The sequence below is a fragment of the Microcaecilia unicolor genome, chromosome 1, assembly GCF_901765095.1.
Source record: "Microcaecilia unicolor chromosome 1, aMicUni1.1, whole genome shotgun sequence".
Lineage (NCBI taxonomy): Eukaryota > Metazoa > Chordata > Amphibia > Gymnophiona > Siphonopidae > Microcaecilia > Microcaecilia unicolor.
In genome coordinates, this window is record NC_044031.1 from 609914280 (window position 1) to 609937336 (window position 23057).

Consider the following 23057-nt stretch of genomic DNA (forward strand, 5'->3'; position numbering starts at 1 on the left):
ATCTTTACGTATTATAAAAATAATATATAAATATCAATATTGGTTATGGCACCTTAGTTGAAAAGGAATTTTCTCCTTAAAGAAAGTATGGTATTTTTGGCGATTGTGCAGATAACTATTCCCAGTGTGTAAATGGGAAATTATAGAGAATGTGTCAGAGTGCCGGGCATTCACAGTTGTTATCATGATTTTCCACCAAAGAGCTATTTTCACTAATATTCTGTATTGCACAGGTGATCCTGCAGCAGAGGAGTGGTCCCCCTGGAGTGTCTGCTCTACCACCTGTGGGGAAGGCTGGCAAACTAGGACCCGCTTCTGTGTGTCGTCATCGTACAGCACCCAGTGCAGCGGCCCACTCAGGGAGCAGCGCCAGTGCAACAACTCTGCTATCTGCCCAGGTAGCTGGAACATTCGCTTTACTCTGTTGTAATACTATCTTTGCGCGGTGCTGAATATCGCACTTAACCGGCTATGTGTAACTGACTCTGCAAACCCAGAAATTCAATACCGGAGTTTGGACATGGCCCAACATTGAACTTATGGGTTTAAGGGGAAATTCTCTATATGGCACCTTAAAAATCAGTGCTGTAAAACCACACGGTTCGCATGATACTGTGAACTACGCCTAAAGTTACATGTAGTTTATAGACTATGCTCATTCGCTTTTCTTGTGCCTAAATTAGGCCAGCTAAAACCAGGCCTAAATACCTGCGCCTAAGTTAGGCGCAGATCGAGTGTATTCTATAATAGTGCGCATAGTTTTTTGAAATGCCGGCAACCCGCCCATTCCATACCTATGGCCACACCCCTTTTTTGACTTAGTGCATTAGAATTCATGCATGCCATAGTATAGACTATGCCTAGAAAGTTGTGTGCGTAAATTCTAATTAAAGCCAATTTAGCCATGCGGCCAAATTAGGGCACACAACTTATGGCGCTATATATAGAATGTGGGGGGTTAGCATAGTGGCAGTCAGCCAAATGCTGGTCACTGCTGGCTGAATATCAATGCTGGGGGACGTACAAGTCCCAGGATTGAAAATTTGAGATCAGTTCATGAGTGGCTCAGACACCATTTTCTGCTGAATATTGGGCAGAATATCTATAACTCAGATTGCAGTCATATATTTATTTGAAATCTCTTTTGTACTGCCTAAGAGGAGCCAGCCATATGAAAGGGGTTGCAATAGAATCAACACGATAGCACAATTGTACATCCATTCTAGAAGGTAATCAGGTAAGTTTACAGCCTAATGAAAATGGGGCTCCATAATCCAAGAAGTTTTTTTTTTCAACTGTTCACAAGGTCTACACCTTGTCCTTTCAAACAGCCCAGGCAAGCCAGAGCAGATTGATCACCATGTAAGAAGCTGCTTAATCAAGACTCAAAAGTTACTCAGTCAGGTCATGTTTTCAGGATACGCACAATGAATATGAATGAGATAGATTTTCATACAGTGGAGGTAGTGCACATTTATCTCATGCATATTCATTCTGGGTATCCTGAAAATCTGACTGGCTGGGTATGTCCCAAAGCCTGGTTTTAGCACCCCTGCAGTAGGATAATGATCTCACTGCTGCTGCATAAAGAGTACAAAAAAACCCAACAACAACAAAAACCACCCACAGGCCAAACTCTCGGGATTGAAGCAAATATTCCTCCAAGTCAGTCCCAGGTCATTTTATTTGTAGCTTGAGAAAAGTGGACATTGGTCAAATACCTTTGTGTCAAGTGACTCAGATGCAAACCATAGACACATGGTACAGTAGGCTGTTGAGAAATTTGTTATCAAACTTATGGCTCTCTCTGTGCCAGTTGTGTTTGGGAATGTCAATGCGGGGTCATGAAAAATTATTGCAAATTGATGGCTGATATGTGCAGCCTTTAATTTAAGAGCAAAAGGTCTTTGAGGTGATGCACCTCAATCCTGCTTTCGTTATTTGTTATTTTATGGCCCAGCATTTTTTTTTTTGCTGTTCCTTTTATACATTCAACTCAGCTGGAACTGGGGCTGGGATCTAGCACCATCAGCCTTCATTCGCAATTATACTAGGATTTTTGTTTTGGTACTTCAAACCCCTTCCAAGCAGCAAGAGTCCTCTGCTGAAGGCCTACACTGGGACTCCATCTGGATCCCTACAAACATGAGTCCTAAATCCAGCAACAGGGTGTAAACACAGGGACTATCACCCTCCAGGGACTGTGAGCACTACTTCTGCAGCATCTCCAATCCCATTTGACTCAGGGAGTGAAAGATAAACCAAGGATCAAACTTAATGCAATTGAGTCATCAAGCTGGTCCAGTTAGCTTCTGTTTTTCTAGCCTCTACTAAAGTGTTGTCTTTTGACCTGTTTGTACCCCCATCATTTCCAGATGAAGCTGTGGACTCTTTTCAGCAGTAAGCTAAGGGTAGGAAGAGACCCCTTTTGGATGGAAACCTAGACTGATATAAAACACCAGCCCCATTTGAAAACCTGTGTCTTTGGTTTCTGACTCCCCAGCCTTTGCAACACATTGCAAGAACACAAAGATTTTGGCTATTCCTGCCATTGTAACGGAAGGAGTGGACATCAGCCCACTGGAGATTAGACTGAGACCTCTTCCCTAGCTCATCTATGTTGGCCGCAAACAGCTGTCAGGTGGTAATAACCTTTGGTCACTATTGACTCAAGTTGGATTTGGCTCACTGACCTGGGGGTGAAAGGATTCATAACCGTGTGCCATCCTTCCACCTTTTTCCATATACTGCTGAGCTATTCAAGGTTACAGAAATACTAGCAAGGAATGGATTCTGCTTTCCTCTGCAAACCGACACAGACTTTTTTTCCCCCCCTTTGCCTTCCTTTATCAAACGTGTTAATAATTTATTCAAATTAAGCATCTTAGACAGAGGCTGAGAGACACTAAATTACTTCTAAGAGTTATTTACTTAGAGGGTAAACCAATCAATGCCTGTGGGATTTTTTTTTCTCCTTTTTACATATTATTTTAATACTACTCTGGAGGCCTGCTCAGTTATTTAAAATATTGAGAGGCAGGTTAAATATCTAGAGATTTTTCCCCTCCTGAAAATGAAAAAGGCATTTCTGAGAAGATTGACAAAATGCTGAAGGTGGAGGCAAGGGGATATTTAGCATTGCAAATAGATTTTGAGAAAGCAGTCCTCCCACCTCCCCAATTCCTCCCAACCCCCATCTCTGGGAGAATGTAGTTTCAAAGCATGATGCCAATTTGGGGCCAAAGTCCATGTCTCAGGAATGAAACCAGCTTATTAGTGACTCTTGCATGAAAGCCTGCTTCCAAACAAGACAGTTTTCACAGCCCTGGGTCCCCTACTCTGAAGAGCTTATAGTTTATAACTGCAGCATTGGGAGGTGACGTGGAATGCTTGAGGTGGCTTTGTGAGTATAGTATATGAGGAACCGCAGTAGGTTTTTCAGGGGAATGATCTCACTCTTCTGTATGGTTGATTATGAATAATAATCAGAATGTAATGAATAACAGAATATGCTGCATATTTAGCACTGTCTAGCAAGCCATAGAAAAAAATATGTTAGTGTAAGGAAACTTTAGTGTGTGAATTTGTGCATTCTTGTAGTGTATCAGCACCCTTCCCCCCCACCTTCCACACCCACACAAGCAGAACTGTATCCCATAATTTACAGCAGTGGTTCCCAAACCTGGTCCTGGAAGCACCCCAGCCAGTCAGGTTTTCAAGATACCCACAATGAACATTCATGAGATAGATTTGTATGCAGATCTCTCACATGAATATTCACTGTGGGTATCCTGAAAACCTAACTGGCTGGGGTGCCTCCAGGACCAGTTTTCGGACCACTGATTTACAGTTTTTTAAATGTATTATACTGCTAGGTTATGCTAGATCACTGCAGTTAACAATGAATAAAACCACATAAAATCAACCAAAAAAGGAACTCTAATTAAAAAAAAAAAGATAGAATAAAAATAATCACACAAAGAACATGCATACCCTAAATCAATACTTGAGGTCTATAACCCAGCCTGGCTTTCAGTATTTCCACAATGAATATGTTGAGATCTATTTCCATGCAATGGAAGCAGTGAATGCAAATAGATCTCATACATATTAATTGTGGAAATCCTGAAAACCAGGCTGGGTTGTGGACCTTGAGGACTGGATTTGAGGACCCCTGCCCTAAATACTTATATAAACAGCTACCCATAAGGCCAACTGATAGACACAGCTCCCCCAGCAACTCTCAGGGGGAAAAGGCTAACCTAAAAAATGAGTCTTCAACAAACCCTTAAATTTCACAAGGGAGCACCCGGCCCATATTTTCCCAGGGAGGCCATTCCAAAGCTGAGGCACTACCAGAAAAAAAACACTCTCCTACATTTAGACTCCTGACGAGCTGAAGAAAATGATGGAACCAGCAGCCTATGCTCAAACGTCAAAGGCAAAGGCCTATTAGGAACATATGGTGTCACTATAGAAGCAAGGTAACCAGGCGCCCTGTAAGAACATGAGAATAGCCATACTGGATAAATAAAACAAAAGTGGAAATCACAAATGTTCAAGACTGTTCTTTGCATTCGAGTAGTGCGGAATGTGCACAACACTTGCTCTCAGCATTGAAATAGATGACAAAGTTTGTCCTCGATTTTGCTTTAAAACTCTTTCTGCCCATTGGCACAACAATTATAGAAGGACCCCTGATGAAGGCTTGCGTGCTGAAACACGGCCCGTGTTGGGTCTCATTTCTGTAACTGGATTGAGGTTTTACTGAATATGGATGAGTATAATTGCTGGACATTGTTATTATTGGACTGTTCATGCTTATTCACAGTCTTGAACATTTGTTTTGTTTGTCCTTTGACTTTTTTTTTGTGGAAGACGTTTGTTTTCCTTTCTTTTTTTGAGAATAGCCATGCTGGGTCAGACCAAAGGTCCATCTAGCCCAGTATTCTGCTTCCAACAGTGTCCAATTCAGGTCACAAATACTTGGTAGAAATAGTGAAACAATGAAAAAGGGGGGAAAAACTATACACCTTCTCAAATGGAAAATAATAATAAACAACAAGGCCGAAATATGAATCATTGCAGACCCTAGTACGTAAAAAATGTGAACAAACATTCAATTAAATAAATCACTTTCTTTAAGGACACGGCAGCATCAGAAGTTAACATAAAAAAAGCTATGAGATCTCTTATTATCGCACAGCTATTTCAGATCAAAGCTTACAATATAGTATCAATCGTTTGCCAATGTCCAACGTTCATTAATCTAAATTTGTTTTCAAAATCAAACGAAATATTAAGGGCCCTGTTTACTAAGCCATTCTGTAGGCGTGCAAACTTGGTAGTGTGCGCTAAAATTTAGTATACGCTAATGCTAGAGACACCCATAGGAATATAATGGGTGTCTCTATCGTTAATGTGTGCTAATTTTTAGCATGTGCTAAAAAGTTAGCGCACCTACAGCGCGGCTTAGTAAACAGGGCTCTAAATGAGAAAGAAGAAAGCGACCACTTATCTTTGTTTTAAATTATAATTTTCAATTATACATTCAAAAAAGAATAACTCTTGTTTCAGAAACACAGATCAAAAATATTCCATAAATCTTGTTTAAAGAAGAAAACTGCTTTAAGTCTTCCTTAGACCACTACTAATAAGGAGGAGAATCCCCAGGCCAGGAGAAAGCAAAAAGGAAAATTGGGTACATGGAAACATAAGGCTTAACAGTTACCCCTCCCCCCCATTAATAAAGTACAAAGCTGACACTCAAACAATCTTCATATCTAGAAAACTCCTCAATTGTTCTGGTGTATTTTGTCCCTTCAGATTTAATCATGCATTTACATGGGTAAGCAGATAGAACAGTGGCACCAAGATCTCTGGTCTCTTTCCTCATAACCAAAAATTGTTTCCTTCTCTCTTGAGTAGATTTTGTTACATCAGGGTAAATAGTTTACCATAAAATAGTTCTGTCGAATGTCTAAAATATAGCATTCACATCTTGCTCAAAAACAGAGATACCAACAATGTAGCTGTTTCTGATGACTCTGCCAAATATCCTTCCAAGATGGCTGAAATATTTTCCACATCTAGCTGAATGCCTTGGGCCCCTCCATTCTCCATTTCTCCATGAGATTTCCCTATAGGTATAGGCACATAATAAATTTTGATAACTGGAGGAATAGCTTCAGGGGAATATTTCAAAATCGTAGTTAGGTAATTCTTAAATAAATCAAGAGGTAACGTTCCAATATTCTCCAGTTTCCTTTGCGTCACTAAGTTATCTTTCACTGCAGACTTATCTATTGTTAGTGTGCAGGGCCTTTAAATTGCATTGAATGAATAGACTCATGCCTGTCTGCTTGCCTTTCTGTGATTTCAGTGCACGGGACATGGGATGAATGGTCTCCGTGGAGTCTGTGCTCCTCAACATGTGGCAGAGGGTTCAGGGATAGAACACGTATCTGCAGACCACCTCAGTTTGGTGGAAATGACTGCGATGGTCCTGAGAAACAGACCAAGTTCTGCAACATTGCTCTCTGTCCAGGTATGTCTGTGCCAGACTGAAAGCTGTGCTGGTGGTATCTTCAGAGTCCTGTTGGTGGCAATGGGAGTCACTGAATAGTCAACACCAGAGGAACTTCAAGTATACACTGTGGTATGATAATACTAGTTGAAATCACTATCAGCTGGAAGTGGTTTTCCAGTACTGGTTCATGAGATCTATCAACCACACTGATTTTCAGGAAAATTAAAAATAAAAATAAATGCATTTTAATAAATGAGCCCATAGACCAAATGTATGCAAAATCCATGCCAATATAAGTGAGGGTGATTTACTGTCGATCTGATCTCAAGGCCCTCAATTTGGAGATCATTTGCTAAAAAGTTGTTTCCCTTCGAAAGTGTATTTCCCATTTTTACCACTAGAGGCTGCTATGGGGAATAGCAGTGAAGTGAAGTGATATTTGAGAATCAATGCCCAAGAAGAGAGGAAAAAGATATCATAGAGAATTTCAAGTACCTTAAAGGTATAAATAATATATAAGAAACAAAACTTTTTATATATATAGTGGAAATGATATTTTAGAACAAAAAGTTATGACGATCAAAGGGCACAGTCCAAGGGCAACTGTGAAAAACACATTTCTTTATAGGAAGGGGTGGTGTATGCATGGAGCAACCTCCCAGGGAGGGGGGATCAAGGCGAAATGAGTAACAGAATTTAAAAAAAAGCTTGGAATATACATGGAGCATCCTTAGCTGAGAAGAACTGAAAAGAAAACCGGGGATCGGGTGGAATCTGTGGTGTTATAATAGGAAGGAAATTGAGGAGACTGGATGGACCTTAGAACAGACTGACTAGACTAGAGGGGCCTGGTGGTCCTTATCTGCCATCATGTTCTATGTTTCTATATTGCAGTGGATGGAAACTGGAATGAGTGGTCCAGCTGGAGCTCTTGTTCCAACACCTGCTCCAATGGCACCCAGCAACGTATCCGGGAGTGCAACGGACCCTCCTATGGGGGCTCTGAGTGCCAAGGACAGTGGGCGGAAATTCGAGACTGCTTCCTCAGGCAGTGTCCTGGTTAGTGCTCACTTAGATATGTGAATAGCATTTCTTGCTCCTCTGACACACACAGCACTGGTAGTAAATAGTTCAGGTGTCGGTATTTGTTGATTCGTGATATAACGTGCAGGGCCGCCGAGAGGGGGGGACAAAAGTCCCCAGGCCCGGGCCTCCGGGGGGAGCCCGGCGCTGCCGCAGTCAGGCCCGCCCATCCTTCCGTCGCTCCCACAACTAACCACCTTAAGCGCCTTCATCTTCACAGCAAGCAGCAGGGCAGGCCACTCCTTCCTTCCGTGTCCCACCCTCACCTGAAGTAACATCCGCAAGGGTGGGGCAGGGAAGGAAGGAGATGTCTACCCTGCTGCTGCTTGCTGCGAAGATGAAGGCGCTTCAGGTTAGATCAGGGGGCCCGGCACTGGCAGCGGGTGGACGGGGGGCCCGGCGACTTCGGAAGGGGGGGCACGACGCGACCTCAAGTGGGGGGGCCGGGGGCGGCCTTGTCCCGGGCCCGGCCCTGGCTCTCGACGGCCCTGACAACGTGCATTTTGACTTACTTACAGATTGTAGTCACATGTGAGCTACTCTATGGCCATTGTTTAGGATAGTAAGAAGACACTATCCTGGTCTTTATTACCTGGATTTCAAGTGCCCAGTACACAGATGACAAAGTTAACCCATTCTGTCTTTTGGAAATCTAGCCCAGACTCTCTTTCCCAAACTCTTCTACATCCTGAATTACTGATAAACTCTCTGTGACTTTAGTGAATTACTGCATCTCCCTGTACCTTTGTTCACCTTACTGCAGTGGTTCCCAAACCTGATCCTGGAGGCACCCCAGCCAGTCAGGTTTTCAGAATATCCACAATGAATATTCATGAGAAAGATTTGCATGCAGTGGAGGCAGTTCATGCAAATCTCTCTCATGAATATTCATTGTGGATATTCTGAAAACTTGACTAACTGGGGTGCCTCCAGGACCAGGTTTGGGAACCACTACCTTACTGCAATGATATAGTATGAAGCCTGATTCCTGTCTATTACATTAAAAAAGAGTGAGAAGGATATGAGAAGACAGCCAAGACATGCCAGGTGCACACTTTGCTCTAGCTGAGCTGCTAGTTGTTCTGACAAACCTGATGCTTGTGTCTAGTTCATTACAGTAACATTAATCAGAGCTTGTGAAAGTCTACCTGCATGATATATGCATGAACTTATTATTATTATTATGAAGACTAGTTTTGTCACTGTTGTATAGTAACTGAATGAACCTAATGAGTATAGTAACAGCAGGGGCCCAATGCTCAAAGGATATTTGCTTTTAACTTTGGGGTCCTTTTACTAAAGCTTAGTGCATGTTAATGGACATTAGTGCACATTTTTTGGGATCTTGCCAGTCAGGGGCGTAGCTACATGGGGCCACGGAGGCATGGGCTCCAGTAGATTTGTCCCTGGCCCCCTTGCCACCAATCCCTTCGACCCCCCCCCCCTCCCGCCACCAACCGTCCCCCGCTGCCGTCGGGTACCTTTGCTGGTGGGGGTCCCCAACCCCAGCCAACCGAAGTCCTCTTCTCCTGTGCGGCCGCGTTGCTGATCTGCAAGGGCAGGCTTCTGTTTCTGTGAGTCTACGTTAGACTCACAGAAACAGAAGCCTGCCCTTGCAGATCAGCAATGCAGCCACACCGGAGAAGAGGACTTCTGCTGGTGGGGGTTGGGGACCCCGCCAGCAAAGGTACCCGGCGGCGAGGGAGGGTTGGCGGAGGCGGGAAGAGGGGGTCAAAAGGGTTGTGCTGGGGGGGCTCAAAGGTGGTGGTGGCGGCGGGGAGGTCAAAAATGGTGTCAGGGGGTCGGCGGCGCCAGGGGGGGCTAAAATGTGCCCCCTCACCTCAGGCTCTGGACCTCTCTCCCGCTGAAGTCTGGCTACGCCCCTGGATTGGCCACTGTTGAAAACAGGATGCTGGGCTTGATGGACCTTTGGTCTTTCCCAGTATGGCAACATTTATGTACTTATGTACTATTAAGAGGCCCTTTTATGAAAGGGTTGCCATGTGGCAACCTGGAACTACCGCCGGCCTAATGCGGCCGCCGGCGGTAGTTCTGGCTCGAGTGCGTGCCATTTCCAGCACATTGGAAAATATTTCTGGAATTTTTACCATGGCGCTAACTCAGCGGTAACGGGACAGTGCACCAGTACCGTTAGATTACTGCAGGAGCCCTTACCACCACCTCAGTGTGTGGCGATAAGTGTTCCCCGCCGCATGGCCACATGGTAGGAATAGTCTTACTGCATGACCATTTTTTGGGGGGGAGGGGCTTTTTACCCACTGCAGTAAAAAGGACACTGGTGCGTGGGAAAAATGGCCTCCGCCCCTACTGCAGAGCCCTTTTTACTGCAGCTTGGTAAAAGGACCCCTAAATTTTACGTGTCCTATTTTGTACCTATGGACCATGTAGCACTTAGCATACACCAATGTCCATTAGCATGCACTAACCTTTATTAAAAAGGCCTGTTTGTTTTTGTTACATTTGTACCCCACACTTTCCCACTCATGGCAGGCTCAATGCAGCTTACATGGAGGCAATGGAGGGTTAAGTGACTTGCACAGAGTCACAAGGAGCTGCCTGTGCATGAAGTGGGACTCAAACTCAGTTCCTCAGGACTGAAGTCCACCACCCTAAACACTAGGCCACTCCTAGTGCTCACAGATTGGCTTCTTTAGTAAAGGTTTTAGTAAAAATGTATGCCCTAAGCTTTAGTAAATTTTCAAACTCAAATTTATGAGCATAAAAAATGGGTGGTAACAGGGGCAGATTTAGAGCATGAAAAAATCAGAGTTCGTTTTCTTGTAACATGTGTATGAATGTGTGACCTGAAATGCATGACCCTCCATTATATGTATTTAAATATTTATATACTACCTAGACCTAAGTGGTTTACAGTGTCTTACAGGTACTTTGCACTGTTCCCAAATGGGTTCACATTCTAAGTAGTATACTTTGTACCTGAGGTAATGGAGTGGAGGAGTGGCCTAATGGTTAGAGCACCAATCTTAAAATCCAGAGGTGGACACTGCTGTTCCTTGTGATCTTGGGCAAGTCACTTAACCCTCCATTGCCTCAGGTACAAACTTAGATTGTGAGCCCTCCTGGGACAGAGAAATATCCAGTATACCTGAATGTAACTCACCTTGAGCTACTACTGAAAATGGTGTGAGTAAAATCTAAATAAATAATAATAATGGAGGGCTAAGGGTGTCTTTTGCTCACATTTTTAGCTAAAATTGTGAATGCACTAAACGTTAGACACTTCAATGCATTCCTATGGGCGTCGCTAACGTTTAGTGCGCGCCTTAGTAAGAGTCCGTCTGAGTGACTTGCCCAGGGTCACACAGCGCTACAGAGGAAATTGAACCTGGTTCCCCAGGATCTCAACCCACTGCCGTCCATTAGGCTGTGGCAGGAATGGAACCCAGTTGCCCAGGTCCACAACCCACTGCACTAACCATTAGGCCACTCCTCCACTCCATATATAATTAAAGGGTCCATGTCTAAGCACATACATGTGCATATACTCACTTTTGCTCTTTTGTAAAGCAGGGTAGGTGTCTACATTTCCATTTCTGTATAGAATAATTTTCTACTGGGTGCTTTCTGGGAGCTTAACTATCAGCTCACAGTTATAAAATTCCCCTTGTAAATTGTGGCTCTGAAGAAGGCCTTGCTACAGAGCGAGAAAGGCAAGGACAAATCAAACTCGGGTATACATATAAAGTATCACATACCATGTAAAATGAGTTTATCTTGTTGGGCAGACTGGATGGACCGTACAGGTCTTTATCTGCCGTCATTTACTATGTTACTATGAAATGCTGATGTTCATGAGTAACACACAATTAATGCAATAAAGATTTATAGTTTGGCTTCATGCTCTGACTTTTTCCACTCTGAAGTTAGATGGACAATTTTGATGCACCATAGCTGCTTTGCTACAGCCTGCTATAGAGTTTATAGCAGATTGCAGTATTGCCCTTCATCTTCTTTTCTGCCTTTTAAAAACAGAATATCCCATTCAATGGACCAACTCATTTTGAATCTCCCCTCTGCAAAAAGTATACAGTATAAGGGAATATTTTCCTTACCAAGGGGCCCTATGTTTTTTTATAGGAGTAAGAGACCTCATCGACCTACTCAAAAGGTCAGGTCCATCCTGTTATGCACTGGAACATTTCTCTTTCATCAGTCTCAAAATCTCCCAATTTTATAGTAAATATTGTTTTTAAATTATTTTTAAATTTCTTGTGGTGATCAGTGTCATAAAAGAGCAGTACTTGTCTTTCATACCTGATGGGGCCACCATTTCACTTCAGTAAGCTTCCTCAGGGGCTCGGTGCTGTTCCAGTTCCACCACAGAATTCTCTGGGCAATCTGCTCTTGCAATTTCTTCCTTACTTCAACGTCTGCCCTTTATTAATAGCTTCTGAGAAGCCAGAGAAACAACACCGAGCCCCTGAGGAAGCTTTACCAAAGTGAAACGGTGGCTCTGTTGGGTATAAAAGATAAGTTCCGCTCTTTTATGGTGTTATACAGATCACCACAAGAATTTTTAAAATATTTTAAAACACTTTGAAAATTAAAAAACCAAAAATCAATATTTATTATAAAATTGGGAGTTTTTGAGACCGATGAAAGAGAAATGTTCCAATGCATAACAGGATGGACCTGACCTTTTGAGTAGGTCTCTGAGGTCTCTTACTCATACAAAAAATATAGGGGCCGTTTTACTAAGGTAAGCCGAAAAATGGGCTGCGCTAGTGAAGGCACGTGTTTTGGGTGCGTGCAGATCCATTTTTCAGCACACCTGTAAAAATAGGCCTTTTTAAAATTTTTGCCGAAAATGGATGTGCAGCAAAATAAAAATTGGCACGCGTCTATTTTGGGTTTGAGACCTTACCGCCAGCCATTGACTTAGCGGTAAGGTCTCACCCATTAACCTTGCGGTAATCGTCTACTTGCTTGGAATGACGATTACCGTCCGGTTCTGCCGTGTGCCAGAAAATAAAAATTATTTTTTGGCACGCATAGCGGACACGCGTAAAAAAATGAAATTACTGCAAGCGTCACGTGGTAGCCGGGCAGTAACTCAAAATTGACATGTGTTGGATGCATGTAGGCGCCTAAGTGGCTTAGTAAAAAGACCCCATAGAGAGAAACAATGTTTTTGGGCCTTCGAAAAGAGAGGGTCAAGTTCAATATCGCTGGTGACAATTTGATAGACTGGAATTGTAATATTCCCAGAAATGGCTGGGTACACTTGATTGTGAATCAGCAATGAACCAAAGACTTGGTGACTGCAGTATAGAAGCAGTGGTATTGTATATGTGTTTTGTTGTTCCTTTATGATATAGAAAATAGTTTTTCAGTATTACGAGCTACACTATGTATTTTTCATTGAGGAACAGTAGATGTTTGGCCCTTTTCATTGACCCCTTTTCTCATTTTTCAGTGGATGGGACATGGCAGTCCTGGAGCTCTTGGGGCAGCTGTAACAGTACATGTGGTGGAGGCACACAGAAGCGGGACAGGACTTGCTATGGCCCCTTTTTTGGTGGGGAAATGTGCCAGGGAGTGAAAGAAGAATTCAGACCATGCAATGATAAGAAGTGCCCAGGTAAACTTCTTTTGATCACTGGAGTCAATATTCAGCTGCCGACGCTCAATGTTTTGCTGACTGCTGCCAGCATTAAACCTGGAAATTCAATGCCAGGACATGTCCAGGCTTTGACACTGAATTTACGGGTTTTTGTGCTGGCTAGCACATAGCCAGTTGTGTGATATTCAGCGTTTAACCAGTTATGGGTTACCACACAAAGATACCCAATTTGCTTCATCTCTTTGAACGTGTGAATAAACATGGGGATAAAGATGATCTCGTTGATGTAGTGTACCTAGATTTTCAGAAAACATTTGACAAAGTTCCTCATGAGAGACTTCTGAGAAAATTAAAGTGTCATGGGATAGGAGGCAATGTTCTGTTTTGGATTGGAAATTGGTTGACGGATAGAAAACAGAGGGTAGGGTTAAATGGCCAATGTGGGCTTACCGCTTGCTAAACAGGAAGTACCACCAGGCTACCACAGCAGCCTGGTGGTACTTCCCACCCCTAGCACGCCGTCATATCTGGTGCTACAAAAATTTTTTTTTTGTAGTGCCGGGGTGTACCCGGTGGTAATTGGACAGTGCCGTGTGCTACCCCGTTAGTGCGGGAGCCCCCACCGCCACCTCAATGGGTGACAGTAAGGACTCTCTCCCAAAATGGCCGTGCGGCAAGTGCTTTACTTGACACATGGCCATTTCCTGCAGGAAAGAAAGACTTCCCTTTTACCCACTGCGGTAAAAAGAGGCCTCGGTGGGCATGAAAAATATGCACAGATGCCAGCGCAATCTCCCTTTTGCCGTAGCTTGGGAAAAAGGGCCCTGAATTTATATTCCTCTTAAGGACAGTGCCTAAATTTTGAAGCAGCCAGTCTCTTCCCCACATCATTCATGCCTTAAGAGTCCACAAAATCCAGCAGCTTAGAAGAAATGCACACTGAATCTGGAATTTGCACTTTATTTATTTATTTAAATTCTATATATGAAAAAACATTTTTAATCTACTTTTCCAGATCACAGTGCTCAAAGCAGGGTACAGTTATCTACAATAACATGAAATGAAGGGTCATGAGTATAAATCAAATAACTTTCTGGGAGCAGTGGGCTTCAAAGAAGAGGCTGTCAAATGTCCTTGACGCCACCTGAGGCCCCCTCCCCCCTTAGTCACAACTCACTGACATGGAAGCTGCCCCAACTGATAGCTTCCTAACCCAGAAAACTCCATTTCAGATATAGCTTACCTGCCCTGGGAGCCCTCTAATCAATCCTCTCCAACTCAGAAGCCCCCCTTCAAAGATGACCCCATCCCAGAATCCAACCCAATTTAAAGGTTTTCCTACTTGGGAGACCCCTTCCCCCACTGACTGCAGTCTGATGCTCCTGGGACATTAGAATAATGTTGAATATGAGGTTGATTACAAGCAGCGTTATTCATATATTGTGGGAGTCAGTAACCTGAGGAACTGAGCTTCCGCCAGTTGCTGACTTCCTCGGTAAATCAAGGTGCAGTAAAAACCTGATTTTTACTGCAGTTAGATAACTTTTTCCCTAAAATGGGGGGGGGGGGGGGGACAGGTTAACGAGTATGTTTCCCAATGCTGACTTGTTACCTTATCAAGACAAGATTTAATTTACATAGACATCACATGAAAAATGCCAGTGTCAGCCAGGATTCCACTCCTGTGGGGCAGCACTTTACAAAACCAGAACACTGTACCAGTGATTTCATAGTAAGAATCCTGAAAGGTAACTTTAAAACAATACAGGAACGTAAGACCTTTGAAGTCAGAATGATTGAATATTTTGACACCCACCAGACAGGACTTAACAAAGATCTGGGTTTTCTAGCCCATTATAAACCATAAAGTTGTATTGCTCTGTTTGTCACCTTCCTCTCACCTATCTACCCCCATCCTGTTAGACTGTCACTGAAATGCTTTGATGTTTCACTTATATATACTGTCATCTACCAACATTTGCTTATTTCCGATCTGACGAAGAAGGGCAACCTTCAAAAGCTAATCAAGAACTGTATTAAGTTATGTCCAATAAAAAAAGGTATCATCTTATTTTCTTTTCCATGTTTTATTTTGTTTTATTTCTATTGATTACCTTTAAAAGTGGACTAACACGGCTACCACACCTCTCTTATCAAGTATGAAAGGCCAAGGGATTTTGATGACAGTGGGTGTGGGCATTAGCAGTGCCTCATTTCAGAAAGGTGGCATCATGTCCCATCTCTTGCTGAGCCTAAAAAAAGAAATCACAGTTATTGCAATTCTGATGTATGTGAGCATCCTTCTATAATTGTACATACATAATAAATAGACAACATAATCAAAAACCATTACCATGCCTTTTTTCTCATGCCTCTGATCTATAGGTTTAATAAGTCAGTCATGACCCCCGTCCCCCACTGTTTAATGTACAGTGCATAGTATAACTTTGTCACAGCACTGCTAAAACATGCTGACAACACCATGGATCTATGTCCTGAAAATAAAGAGGCCTTAATAGTGTAAACAGGCAAAGGATACTGCGTATCTATTTTAGTATTAATTTGACAGGCATCCCTCAGGCCTACTCTGGAAAGTTGTTTTAATTTTTTAACATTCGAGAAAGCAAGCAGTCTGTATTTAATGTGTACTCTGCAATCTATTCCTTCCAGAGCCTCATGAAATCTGTGATGAGGAAAGTTTTGCCTCGGTAGTTTGGAAAGAGACTCCTGCGGGCGAGGCTGCAGCTGTGCGGTGCCCACGCAATGCCACGGGTAAGGAAACAACATGCCACCTAACACTGCAGTAGCAATTGTATGACACTCTGTTGTGATGCAGGGGGCAAACAGAAGCCTGCTTCATGAAAAATTATATCTGTCAAAAGGCTTAGAGGCCAATATTCAAAGCAATTTAAGTGGACAGGAGCTCTTCTACCTGCTTAAATCACCTGTCGCCACCCAACCGCTGATATTGAGTGGCACTAAAGCGGGGTGTGCCACTGAGTATTGCCTCTGACCGGTTCCAGTTAGGGGCGGGCCAAGAGGCAGTGCTGAGAAGGAGCCAGGGCTTATGCAGGCACCGGCAGTATTCAGCCAAGACCTGCATAAGGTAAGCAGGTGAAGTTACGACAGCTCAAAAGCTGCCCTAAATTCATCCGCTTATCTTTATGCGGGCCCTGGCTAAATATCGGGCCGGGAACCACATTAACAAAATATATATTTTCCTCCTCCCATAGTCCCTGACAACATCCCCCTCGGGGTGCGCCTCCCCAACAATATCTCTGCTCCACCACCCTCCAGACAGCCCCCCCAACAACCCCCCCCCCCGGCAGCAGCCCCATCCCATCCCCACCTCCTGGTCAGGATAGGACCCTCCCTCAGGGCCTACCTGACCTCCCAGGTGGTCCAGCGAGACGTTGGGGCGGGAGCATATCCCCCTTGCTCTTACCCCTAGTGGCAGCTTCTTGAAAATGGCTGCTGTGACCTCTCACGGTACTTGCAGTACCACAAGGCTGGTGCAAGAGGTTGCGGCAGCCATTTTCAAGAAGCTTCCAGTAGAGGCAGGAGTGAGGGGAATTCTCTCCTGCCCCCCAATGCCCCGCTAGACCACCAGGGAGGTCAGGAAGGCCCCAAGGGAAGGTTCTATCATGACCGGGAGGTGGGGGGGGGATGTTGTTGGGGGGGCTGCAGGGGGGTGGAGTGGAGTAGAAATATTGGGGAGCACACCCCAGGGGGGTTGTTGTTGGGCACTGTGGGAGGAGGAAAAAGAAACCTTTTTATGCAGGTCCCTGCCCAATATTCAGCCATGGTCTGCATAACTTTCTTATAGTGTTGGCTGAATATTTGCCAGGCCCACATAAGATCCAGCAGCCTGCCTACCCCAAATTATCCCCCGATATTCGGTGCTAGTGCCCGGACATGGCTCAGCACTGAATATCGTGGGATAATTTAGCCGGTGACAATCTGAAATTTGTGTGTGTGTGTGTGTGTGTGGGGGGGGGGGGGGGGGTTAATTCCTATGGGAAAAGTGAAGAAACTGTGCCAATCTGATATAGGGATGGACAACTCAAATTTTTTGGGGGGGTTTATTTCTCGTTAACAGCGTTGCTTGTTTTCTTTTGTTTTCATTTTTGTTTCAGGGTGCAGTGTTGTCAAGAGTATTTTCTCTTTGCAAAAAGGGGCACACTAGTTGCAGGTATTACTTGCTCTTTTGCAATCAGTGCACACATGCATGCAAGTGCTTACTGCAACTTAGTAAAAGGGCCTCAAAGTTAGAAGCATGAATCCTTTGAATATCAGGCCTCCTCTTCCCAAATAGTGGGGTCCTTTTACAAAACTGCAGTAAGCCCAACGCAAGCTTACCATTCGCTAAAAGGGAAGTACTGCCCAGTCGTATTTCACACCCCCAACACACGTCATATTTTTATTTTTGTAGCACCGCTGGGTTAGCGTGGGAGCCCTTACCGCCACCTCATTGGGTGGCTGTAACTGCTCCCCCTCCCCCAAAATGGCCATGTGGTTTCAGTTGCCGCATGGCCATTTCCTGAAAAAAAACAAAGGCTCGCCTTTTACCCACTGCAGTAAAAGAGGCCTCAGCGCGCATCAAAAGCACACGCCGACACCAGCGCAGGCCCCCCTTTGCTGCATCTTTGTAAAAGGGGCCCAGTGTTCTCCATTATCTGTGAATGATAAGACATGAAATGTGTTTTTTTTCTGATTGTTTTCATTTTGTAACAACATGCAATGATAATACAATATGTCATTGGCATTTCCTATGTCATTACAATTGCTATATGGCTATCAACTTGCTGTAAGAAAATCTTCAACCACAAAGCAAAATGCAAGTTGTTAATCAACAAAGTAAGGGGGTCTTTTGCCTAGGTGTGCAAGCATTTTTAGCTCATGCACTAAATGCTGAGGTGCCCATAGGAATATAATGGGTGTCTCAGCATTTAGCATGAGCTAAAAACACTAGTGCACTAGGAAAAATATTTAAGAGATTCAAAACCATGTCCGCTGTGTTGGTATACCAGACTTTCAATTGAGCAGCTTCCTCACCAGTCATAAAAAACCTCCTCCTTATTTTATATCTTTGTGTTTATTGTATCCTAACTTTGTATCAGTTTTTTAATTTTTAAAAATGTTTTTTTTTTTAATCTTCATATCACAAGTTATTCTTGGATGTACTGAAACAGGGCAGCACCGTTGATCCAAACCAGAAAGGGTTATGAAGTCTATAACCTCAAGCTCATCTTCCTTGTTCCTTTAGGGTTGATTCTCAGAAGGTGCACTCTGGATGAAGACGGAAATGCTTTCTGGGAGCCTCCTACGTACATCAAATGCGTTTCTATTGATTATAAAAATGTGCAGATGATGGTGAGATACAAAACTCATAATCTTTTTCAATTAAGATTCCAAGTGTATGAGAACTTAAAATCAGTCTTTCATTGTCCATTCAATCTTGACCTGTGGAACCAGCTTCTGTTGTCTTTGAGATCTTACACTCACTATTTTCAGTTTAGAAAACATTTAAAAGATTTTCTATTTTGTAAGGTGGGTCTTTCTACTGCTTAATATGTGACATTAGCTTCTTTTAATTATTTGTAGCTCCTGAATAGATTGGTCCAGCTCTTGATTACTGTAATCCATCCTTGAACTGTATAGGAATAGGTGTAATACAAGAACTGGCGTAATAATAATAATAACAATGATAAAAATATGTTGTACAATTACGTAGAGATGGTATTTTAGACTTGCTGAACTAAATTCTATAAATGGTGCACCAAAAAAATGAGCATTAAGCGCTCTGCTATAAACAGCGCTCAAAGTCGGGCACCCTTAGTGCTGAGATCTGCGCCTAATTCTAGATGCAAAGATTTATCCCAACTGAAACCCGGTGTAAATTCTCACATGTAAAGTAGGCGCGAATCCCCCACATTCTATAACAGTGTGTGCAACCTTTAGTGAATGCTCCTCACCCACCCATGCAGCTCCCATGGCCATGCACCCTTTTCAGTTGCCAACTAAGGGGCCCTTTTACTAAGCTGCGGTAAAAAGTGGCCTGCACTAGTTTGGATGCATGAAATTGGCATGCACTGGGCCATTTTTTACCACGATGGGACAAAAGGCATTTTTTAAACGGGGCAGTAAATGGCCGTGCGCTAATATTAATAGTAGCATGCGGCTATTTACTGCCTGAGCCCTTATTGCCACCTATTTACTTAGCAGTAAGGGCTCACACCAGGGGCGTAGCCCAGGTGAGAGGGCACATTTTAGCCCCCCCCCCCGCCCTTCTGACCCCCCCCGCCGCCGCGACCAACTTTGCCCCCACTGCAAATGACCCTCTTGACCCCCCTCCCACCGCCAACCCTCCCACACCGTTATCGCCTACCTTTGCTGGCGAGGGACCCCAATCCCCGCCGCCGAGGTCCTCTTGCTTCCCGCTCAAGGCTTTGCTCTGTTTCTGACGTCTTGCACATTGGTCGTGCAGAATGTCAGACTCGCAGAAACAGAATGTGCAGGACGTCAGAAACAGAACGAAGCCTTCCGCGGGAAACAAGAGGACCTCGGCTGGCGGGGGTTGGGGTCCCCACCAGCAAAGGTAGCCCACGGCAACAGCGGGGGAGGGTTGGCGGCGGGAGGGGGGGGTCGGGAGGGTTGTCGGAAGGGGGGTCCAGGACCAAATCTACGGGGGCCCAGGCCCCCGTTGCCCCACGTATTAACCTTTCAAATATTTGAACGACTATATCATATCACCCCTGTTTCTCCTTTCCTCCAGGGGTAAAGAGTCAGGGATTTGATATTTATTATATGCAAGTACTTTTTCTGTCCCTATGGGGGTTCACAATCTTAAGTTTTTCTTATTTCATTTTGTACCTGGGGTAATGAAGGGTGACGTGACTTGTCCAGAATTGCAAGGAGTCACGATGGGAATAGAACCCAGTTCCCCAGGTTCTTGGTCCAGTGCACTAGCCATTAGGCTACTCCTCCACTTACCCTGCATCATCTCTCTCAATGACCCTTTGAAATAGGAAAGGAAGGATAGAGGGATGCAATACAGACATTTAAATACTTAAAAGGTATTATTATGCAAACTAATCTTTTTTTCAGAGATGGGGAAATGATAGAACTAGAGGTCATGAGTTGAGGTTGGAAGGTGGAAGACTTAGGAGCAACATCAGGAAATACTTTTTTACAGAAAGGCTTTTGGAGGCCTAGAATGCCCTCCCATGGGACAAAAACAAGGACAGAATTCAAGAATACTTGGGATAAGCTCAGAGGAACACTATATAGAAAAAGGATGGAATCCAATTAAAGCAAAACTTAAATGACCTCATATCTGGAGTGAGCTTTGACAGCAGCTTCAGAGGTTGGGAAGTAAGACCAATGCCAGGCAGACTTCTACAGTCTGGGTCCTTTAAATAGCAAAAATAGATCAGTATCAAGGCTGGAGGGGGCTTCAACATCAACTTCAGTAGTTAAGAATTAGGACCAGTGCTGGGCAGACTTCTATAGTTAGTGCTCCAAAATTGGCAAGGAGAGACAAACAGGCTTATTTTCGAAAGAGAAAGACACCCATATTTCGACCCAAATCGGGAGATGGGTGCCTTTCTCTCATGGGCGCCCAAATCGGTAAAATCGAAAGCCGATTTTGGGTGCCTCCAACTGCAGTCTGTCGCAGGAACGAACAAAGTTGACGAGGGCATGTCGGAGGCGTGGTGAAGGTGGGACTGGAGCGTGTTTATCGGCTGAGGAGAGATGGGCGCGCTCGGCCGATAATGGAAAAAAGAAGGGCGGCAGAAGCGAGAATTTGGGCCACTTTTTTGGACCCTTTTTTTTCACGAACAAGTCCCCAAAAGTGCCCCAACTGCCCAGATGACCACTGGAGGGAATCGGGGATGACCACCTCTGACTCCTCCAGTGGTCATTAACCCCCTCCCACCCAAAAAAAGAACTTTAAAAACTTTTTTTTCCAGCCTGTATGCCAGCCTCAAATGTCATACCCAGCTCCATCACAGCAGTACGCAGGTCCCTGGAGCAGTTGTTAGTGGGTGCAGTGGACTTCAGGCATGCAGACCCAGGCCCATCCCCCCCTACCTGTTACACTTGTGCTGGTAAATGGGAGCCCTCCAAACCACCCACAAAAACCCACTGTACCCACATCTAGGTGCCCCCCTTCAGCCATAAGTCCTATGGTAATGGTGTAGAGTTGTGGAGAGTGGGTTTGGGGGGATTTGGGGGGCTCAGCACCCAAGGTAAGGGAGCTATGGGCTTGGGAGGTATTTTAATTTTTTTTTAATTGTTGCATGTGCCCCCTAGGGTGCCCGGTTGGTGTCCTGGCATGTGAGGGGGACGAGAGCACTACTGAAAACCGATACCGCCCAGCTCAAATCCGCCCAAATCCGATGCATTTCCCTGGCACCAACCGTATTATTGAAACAAAAGATGGATGCCCATCTTTTTCGAAAATACGGTCTGTCCCGCCCCTTCGCGGACCCGTCCTCGGAGATAGATGCCCATGGAGATGGGCGTTCACGTTCGATTATGCCCCTCAAAGTATACCATTGTTTTATCATGAAGAAGTGGAACCTGTGCAGAGTGCCAGATTCAGCTTTGGCCACCTTGTTGGGCAGACTGGATGGACCATTTATCTGCCAAAAATTACTATGTTAAAGGTGTTAATGCATCCTTCCTTTTGCATTGCAGTTATTTCTAAAGGAGGAGAATCTTTGAAAGAACATCTTTTTTTTTTTAATAGTCTAATGAAAAGTATCACATGTCATAAGAATTCCAGTTTTGTAGACAGGGGAATTTAATTTTGTTTGTCTAAAAACATCACACCAAATGTAACACACCATCTGTTTTATTTCAGTGCGTTTGAGCATGTGATAAGTGTAGTCTTGCTAATCTACTGCCTTCTATGTATAGCAATCCACTGTGAATTTGCTGAAGTCTGCTTAGTTTGTGACATACAATATAGGGTTGCCTTAAAATACCAGCATGCGGCCGTTATCAGGTTACATTGCGTTACAAATTGCATTTATAACCCGCCATTACCAAACTAGTTCTAGATGGTTCACAAAAGACTAAACCAAACAATTCTCAGGATAAACAACAAAGACAAATAACATTGGATTAACAATGCCATATTAAATCTACTCAGGAAGTATTATTTCTGAAACAGAAACGCTTTCTGAGATTTATGACATTGTTTATAATTACTCCACGTCCACCACAAATTTGAATTAGAAAGTTCTTAATAGATCCAATATGACAATTACCTCCTATTTATATTCACTTCACCAAAGACCTCAGCAGTGCTACTTACTGAGGGGTCCTTTTACTAAGGTTTGCCAAAAAATGGCATGTGCTGGTGTAGACACGTGTATTGGATGTGTGCAGGTCCATTTTTCAGCACACCTGCAAAAAGGCCCTTTTTTGGTCAAAAATGGACATGCGGCAAAATAAAAATTGGCACGCGTCCATTTTGGGCCTAAGACCTTACCGCCACCCATTGACCTAGCGGTAAGGTCTCACGCATTAACTGGGCAGTAATGGTGTACTCTCATACAATGCCGATTACCGCCCGGTTAGGGTTGTGTGTCAGAAAATTTCCAGCGCACTTAGTGGATGCATGTAAAAATTGGCAATACCACCTGGGCCATATGGTCGCTGGGCGGTAGTTCAAAATTGACATGTATATGATGCACATAGGTGTATGTAGGGTGCACGTAGGTTTAGTAAAAGGGCCCCGTACTAGGTTTCAAAAATCAGTAAGGTTTATGCACCCACCTCCTTCTTGGTCTAAGGTATACCATATTTTTCTTATAATTTTTCTTTATT

The 23057-nt window shown here is 43.9% G+C and overlaps 1 protein-coding gene across 1 annotated transcript in view; it reads left to right on the top strand.

Annotated features, from left to right (window-relative positions):
* Positions 1-23057, top strand: part of ADGRB1 (adhesion G protein-coupled receptor B1) — a 474869-nt gene that overhangs the window by 156353 nt on the left and 295459 nt on the right. Inside the window, exons 5-11 of the mRNA XM_030190012.1 lie at positions 234-398; positions 6383-6547; positions 7158-7166; positions 7424-7588; positions 13071-13235; positions 15888-15989; positions 18484-18590. Coding sequence (XP_030045872.1) covers positions 234-398; positions 6383-6547; positions 7158-7166; positions 7424-7588; positions 13071-13235; positions 15888-15989; positions 18484-18590 — 878 coding nt within the window. The remainder of the gene's footprint in view (positions 1-233; positions 399-6382; positions 6548-7157; positions 7167-7423; positions 7589-13070; positions 13236-15887; positions 15990-18483; positions 18591-23057) is intronic.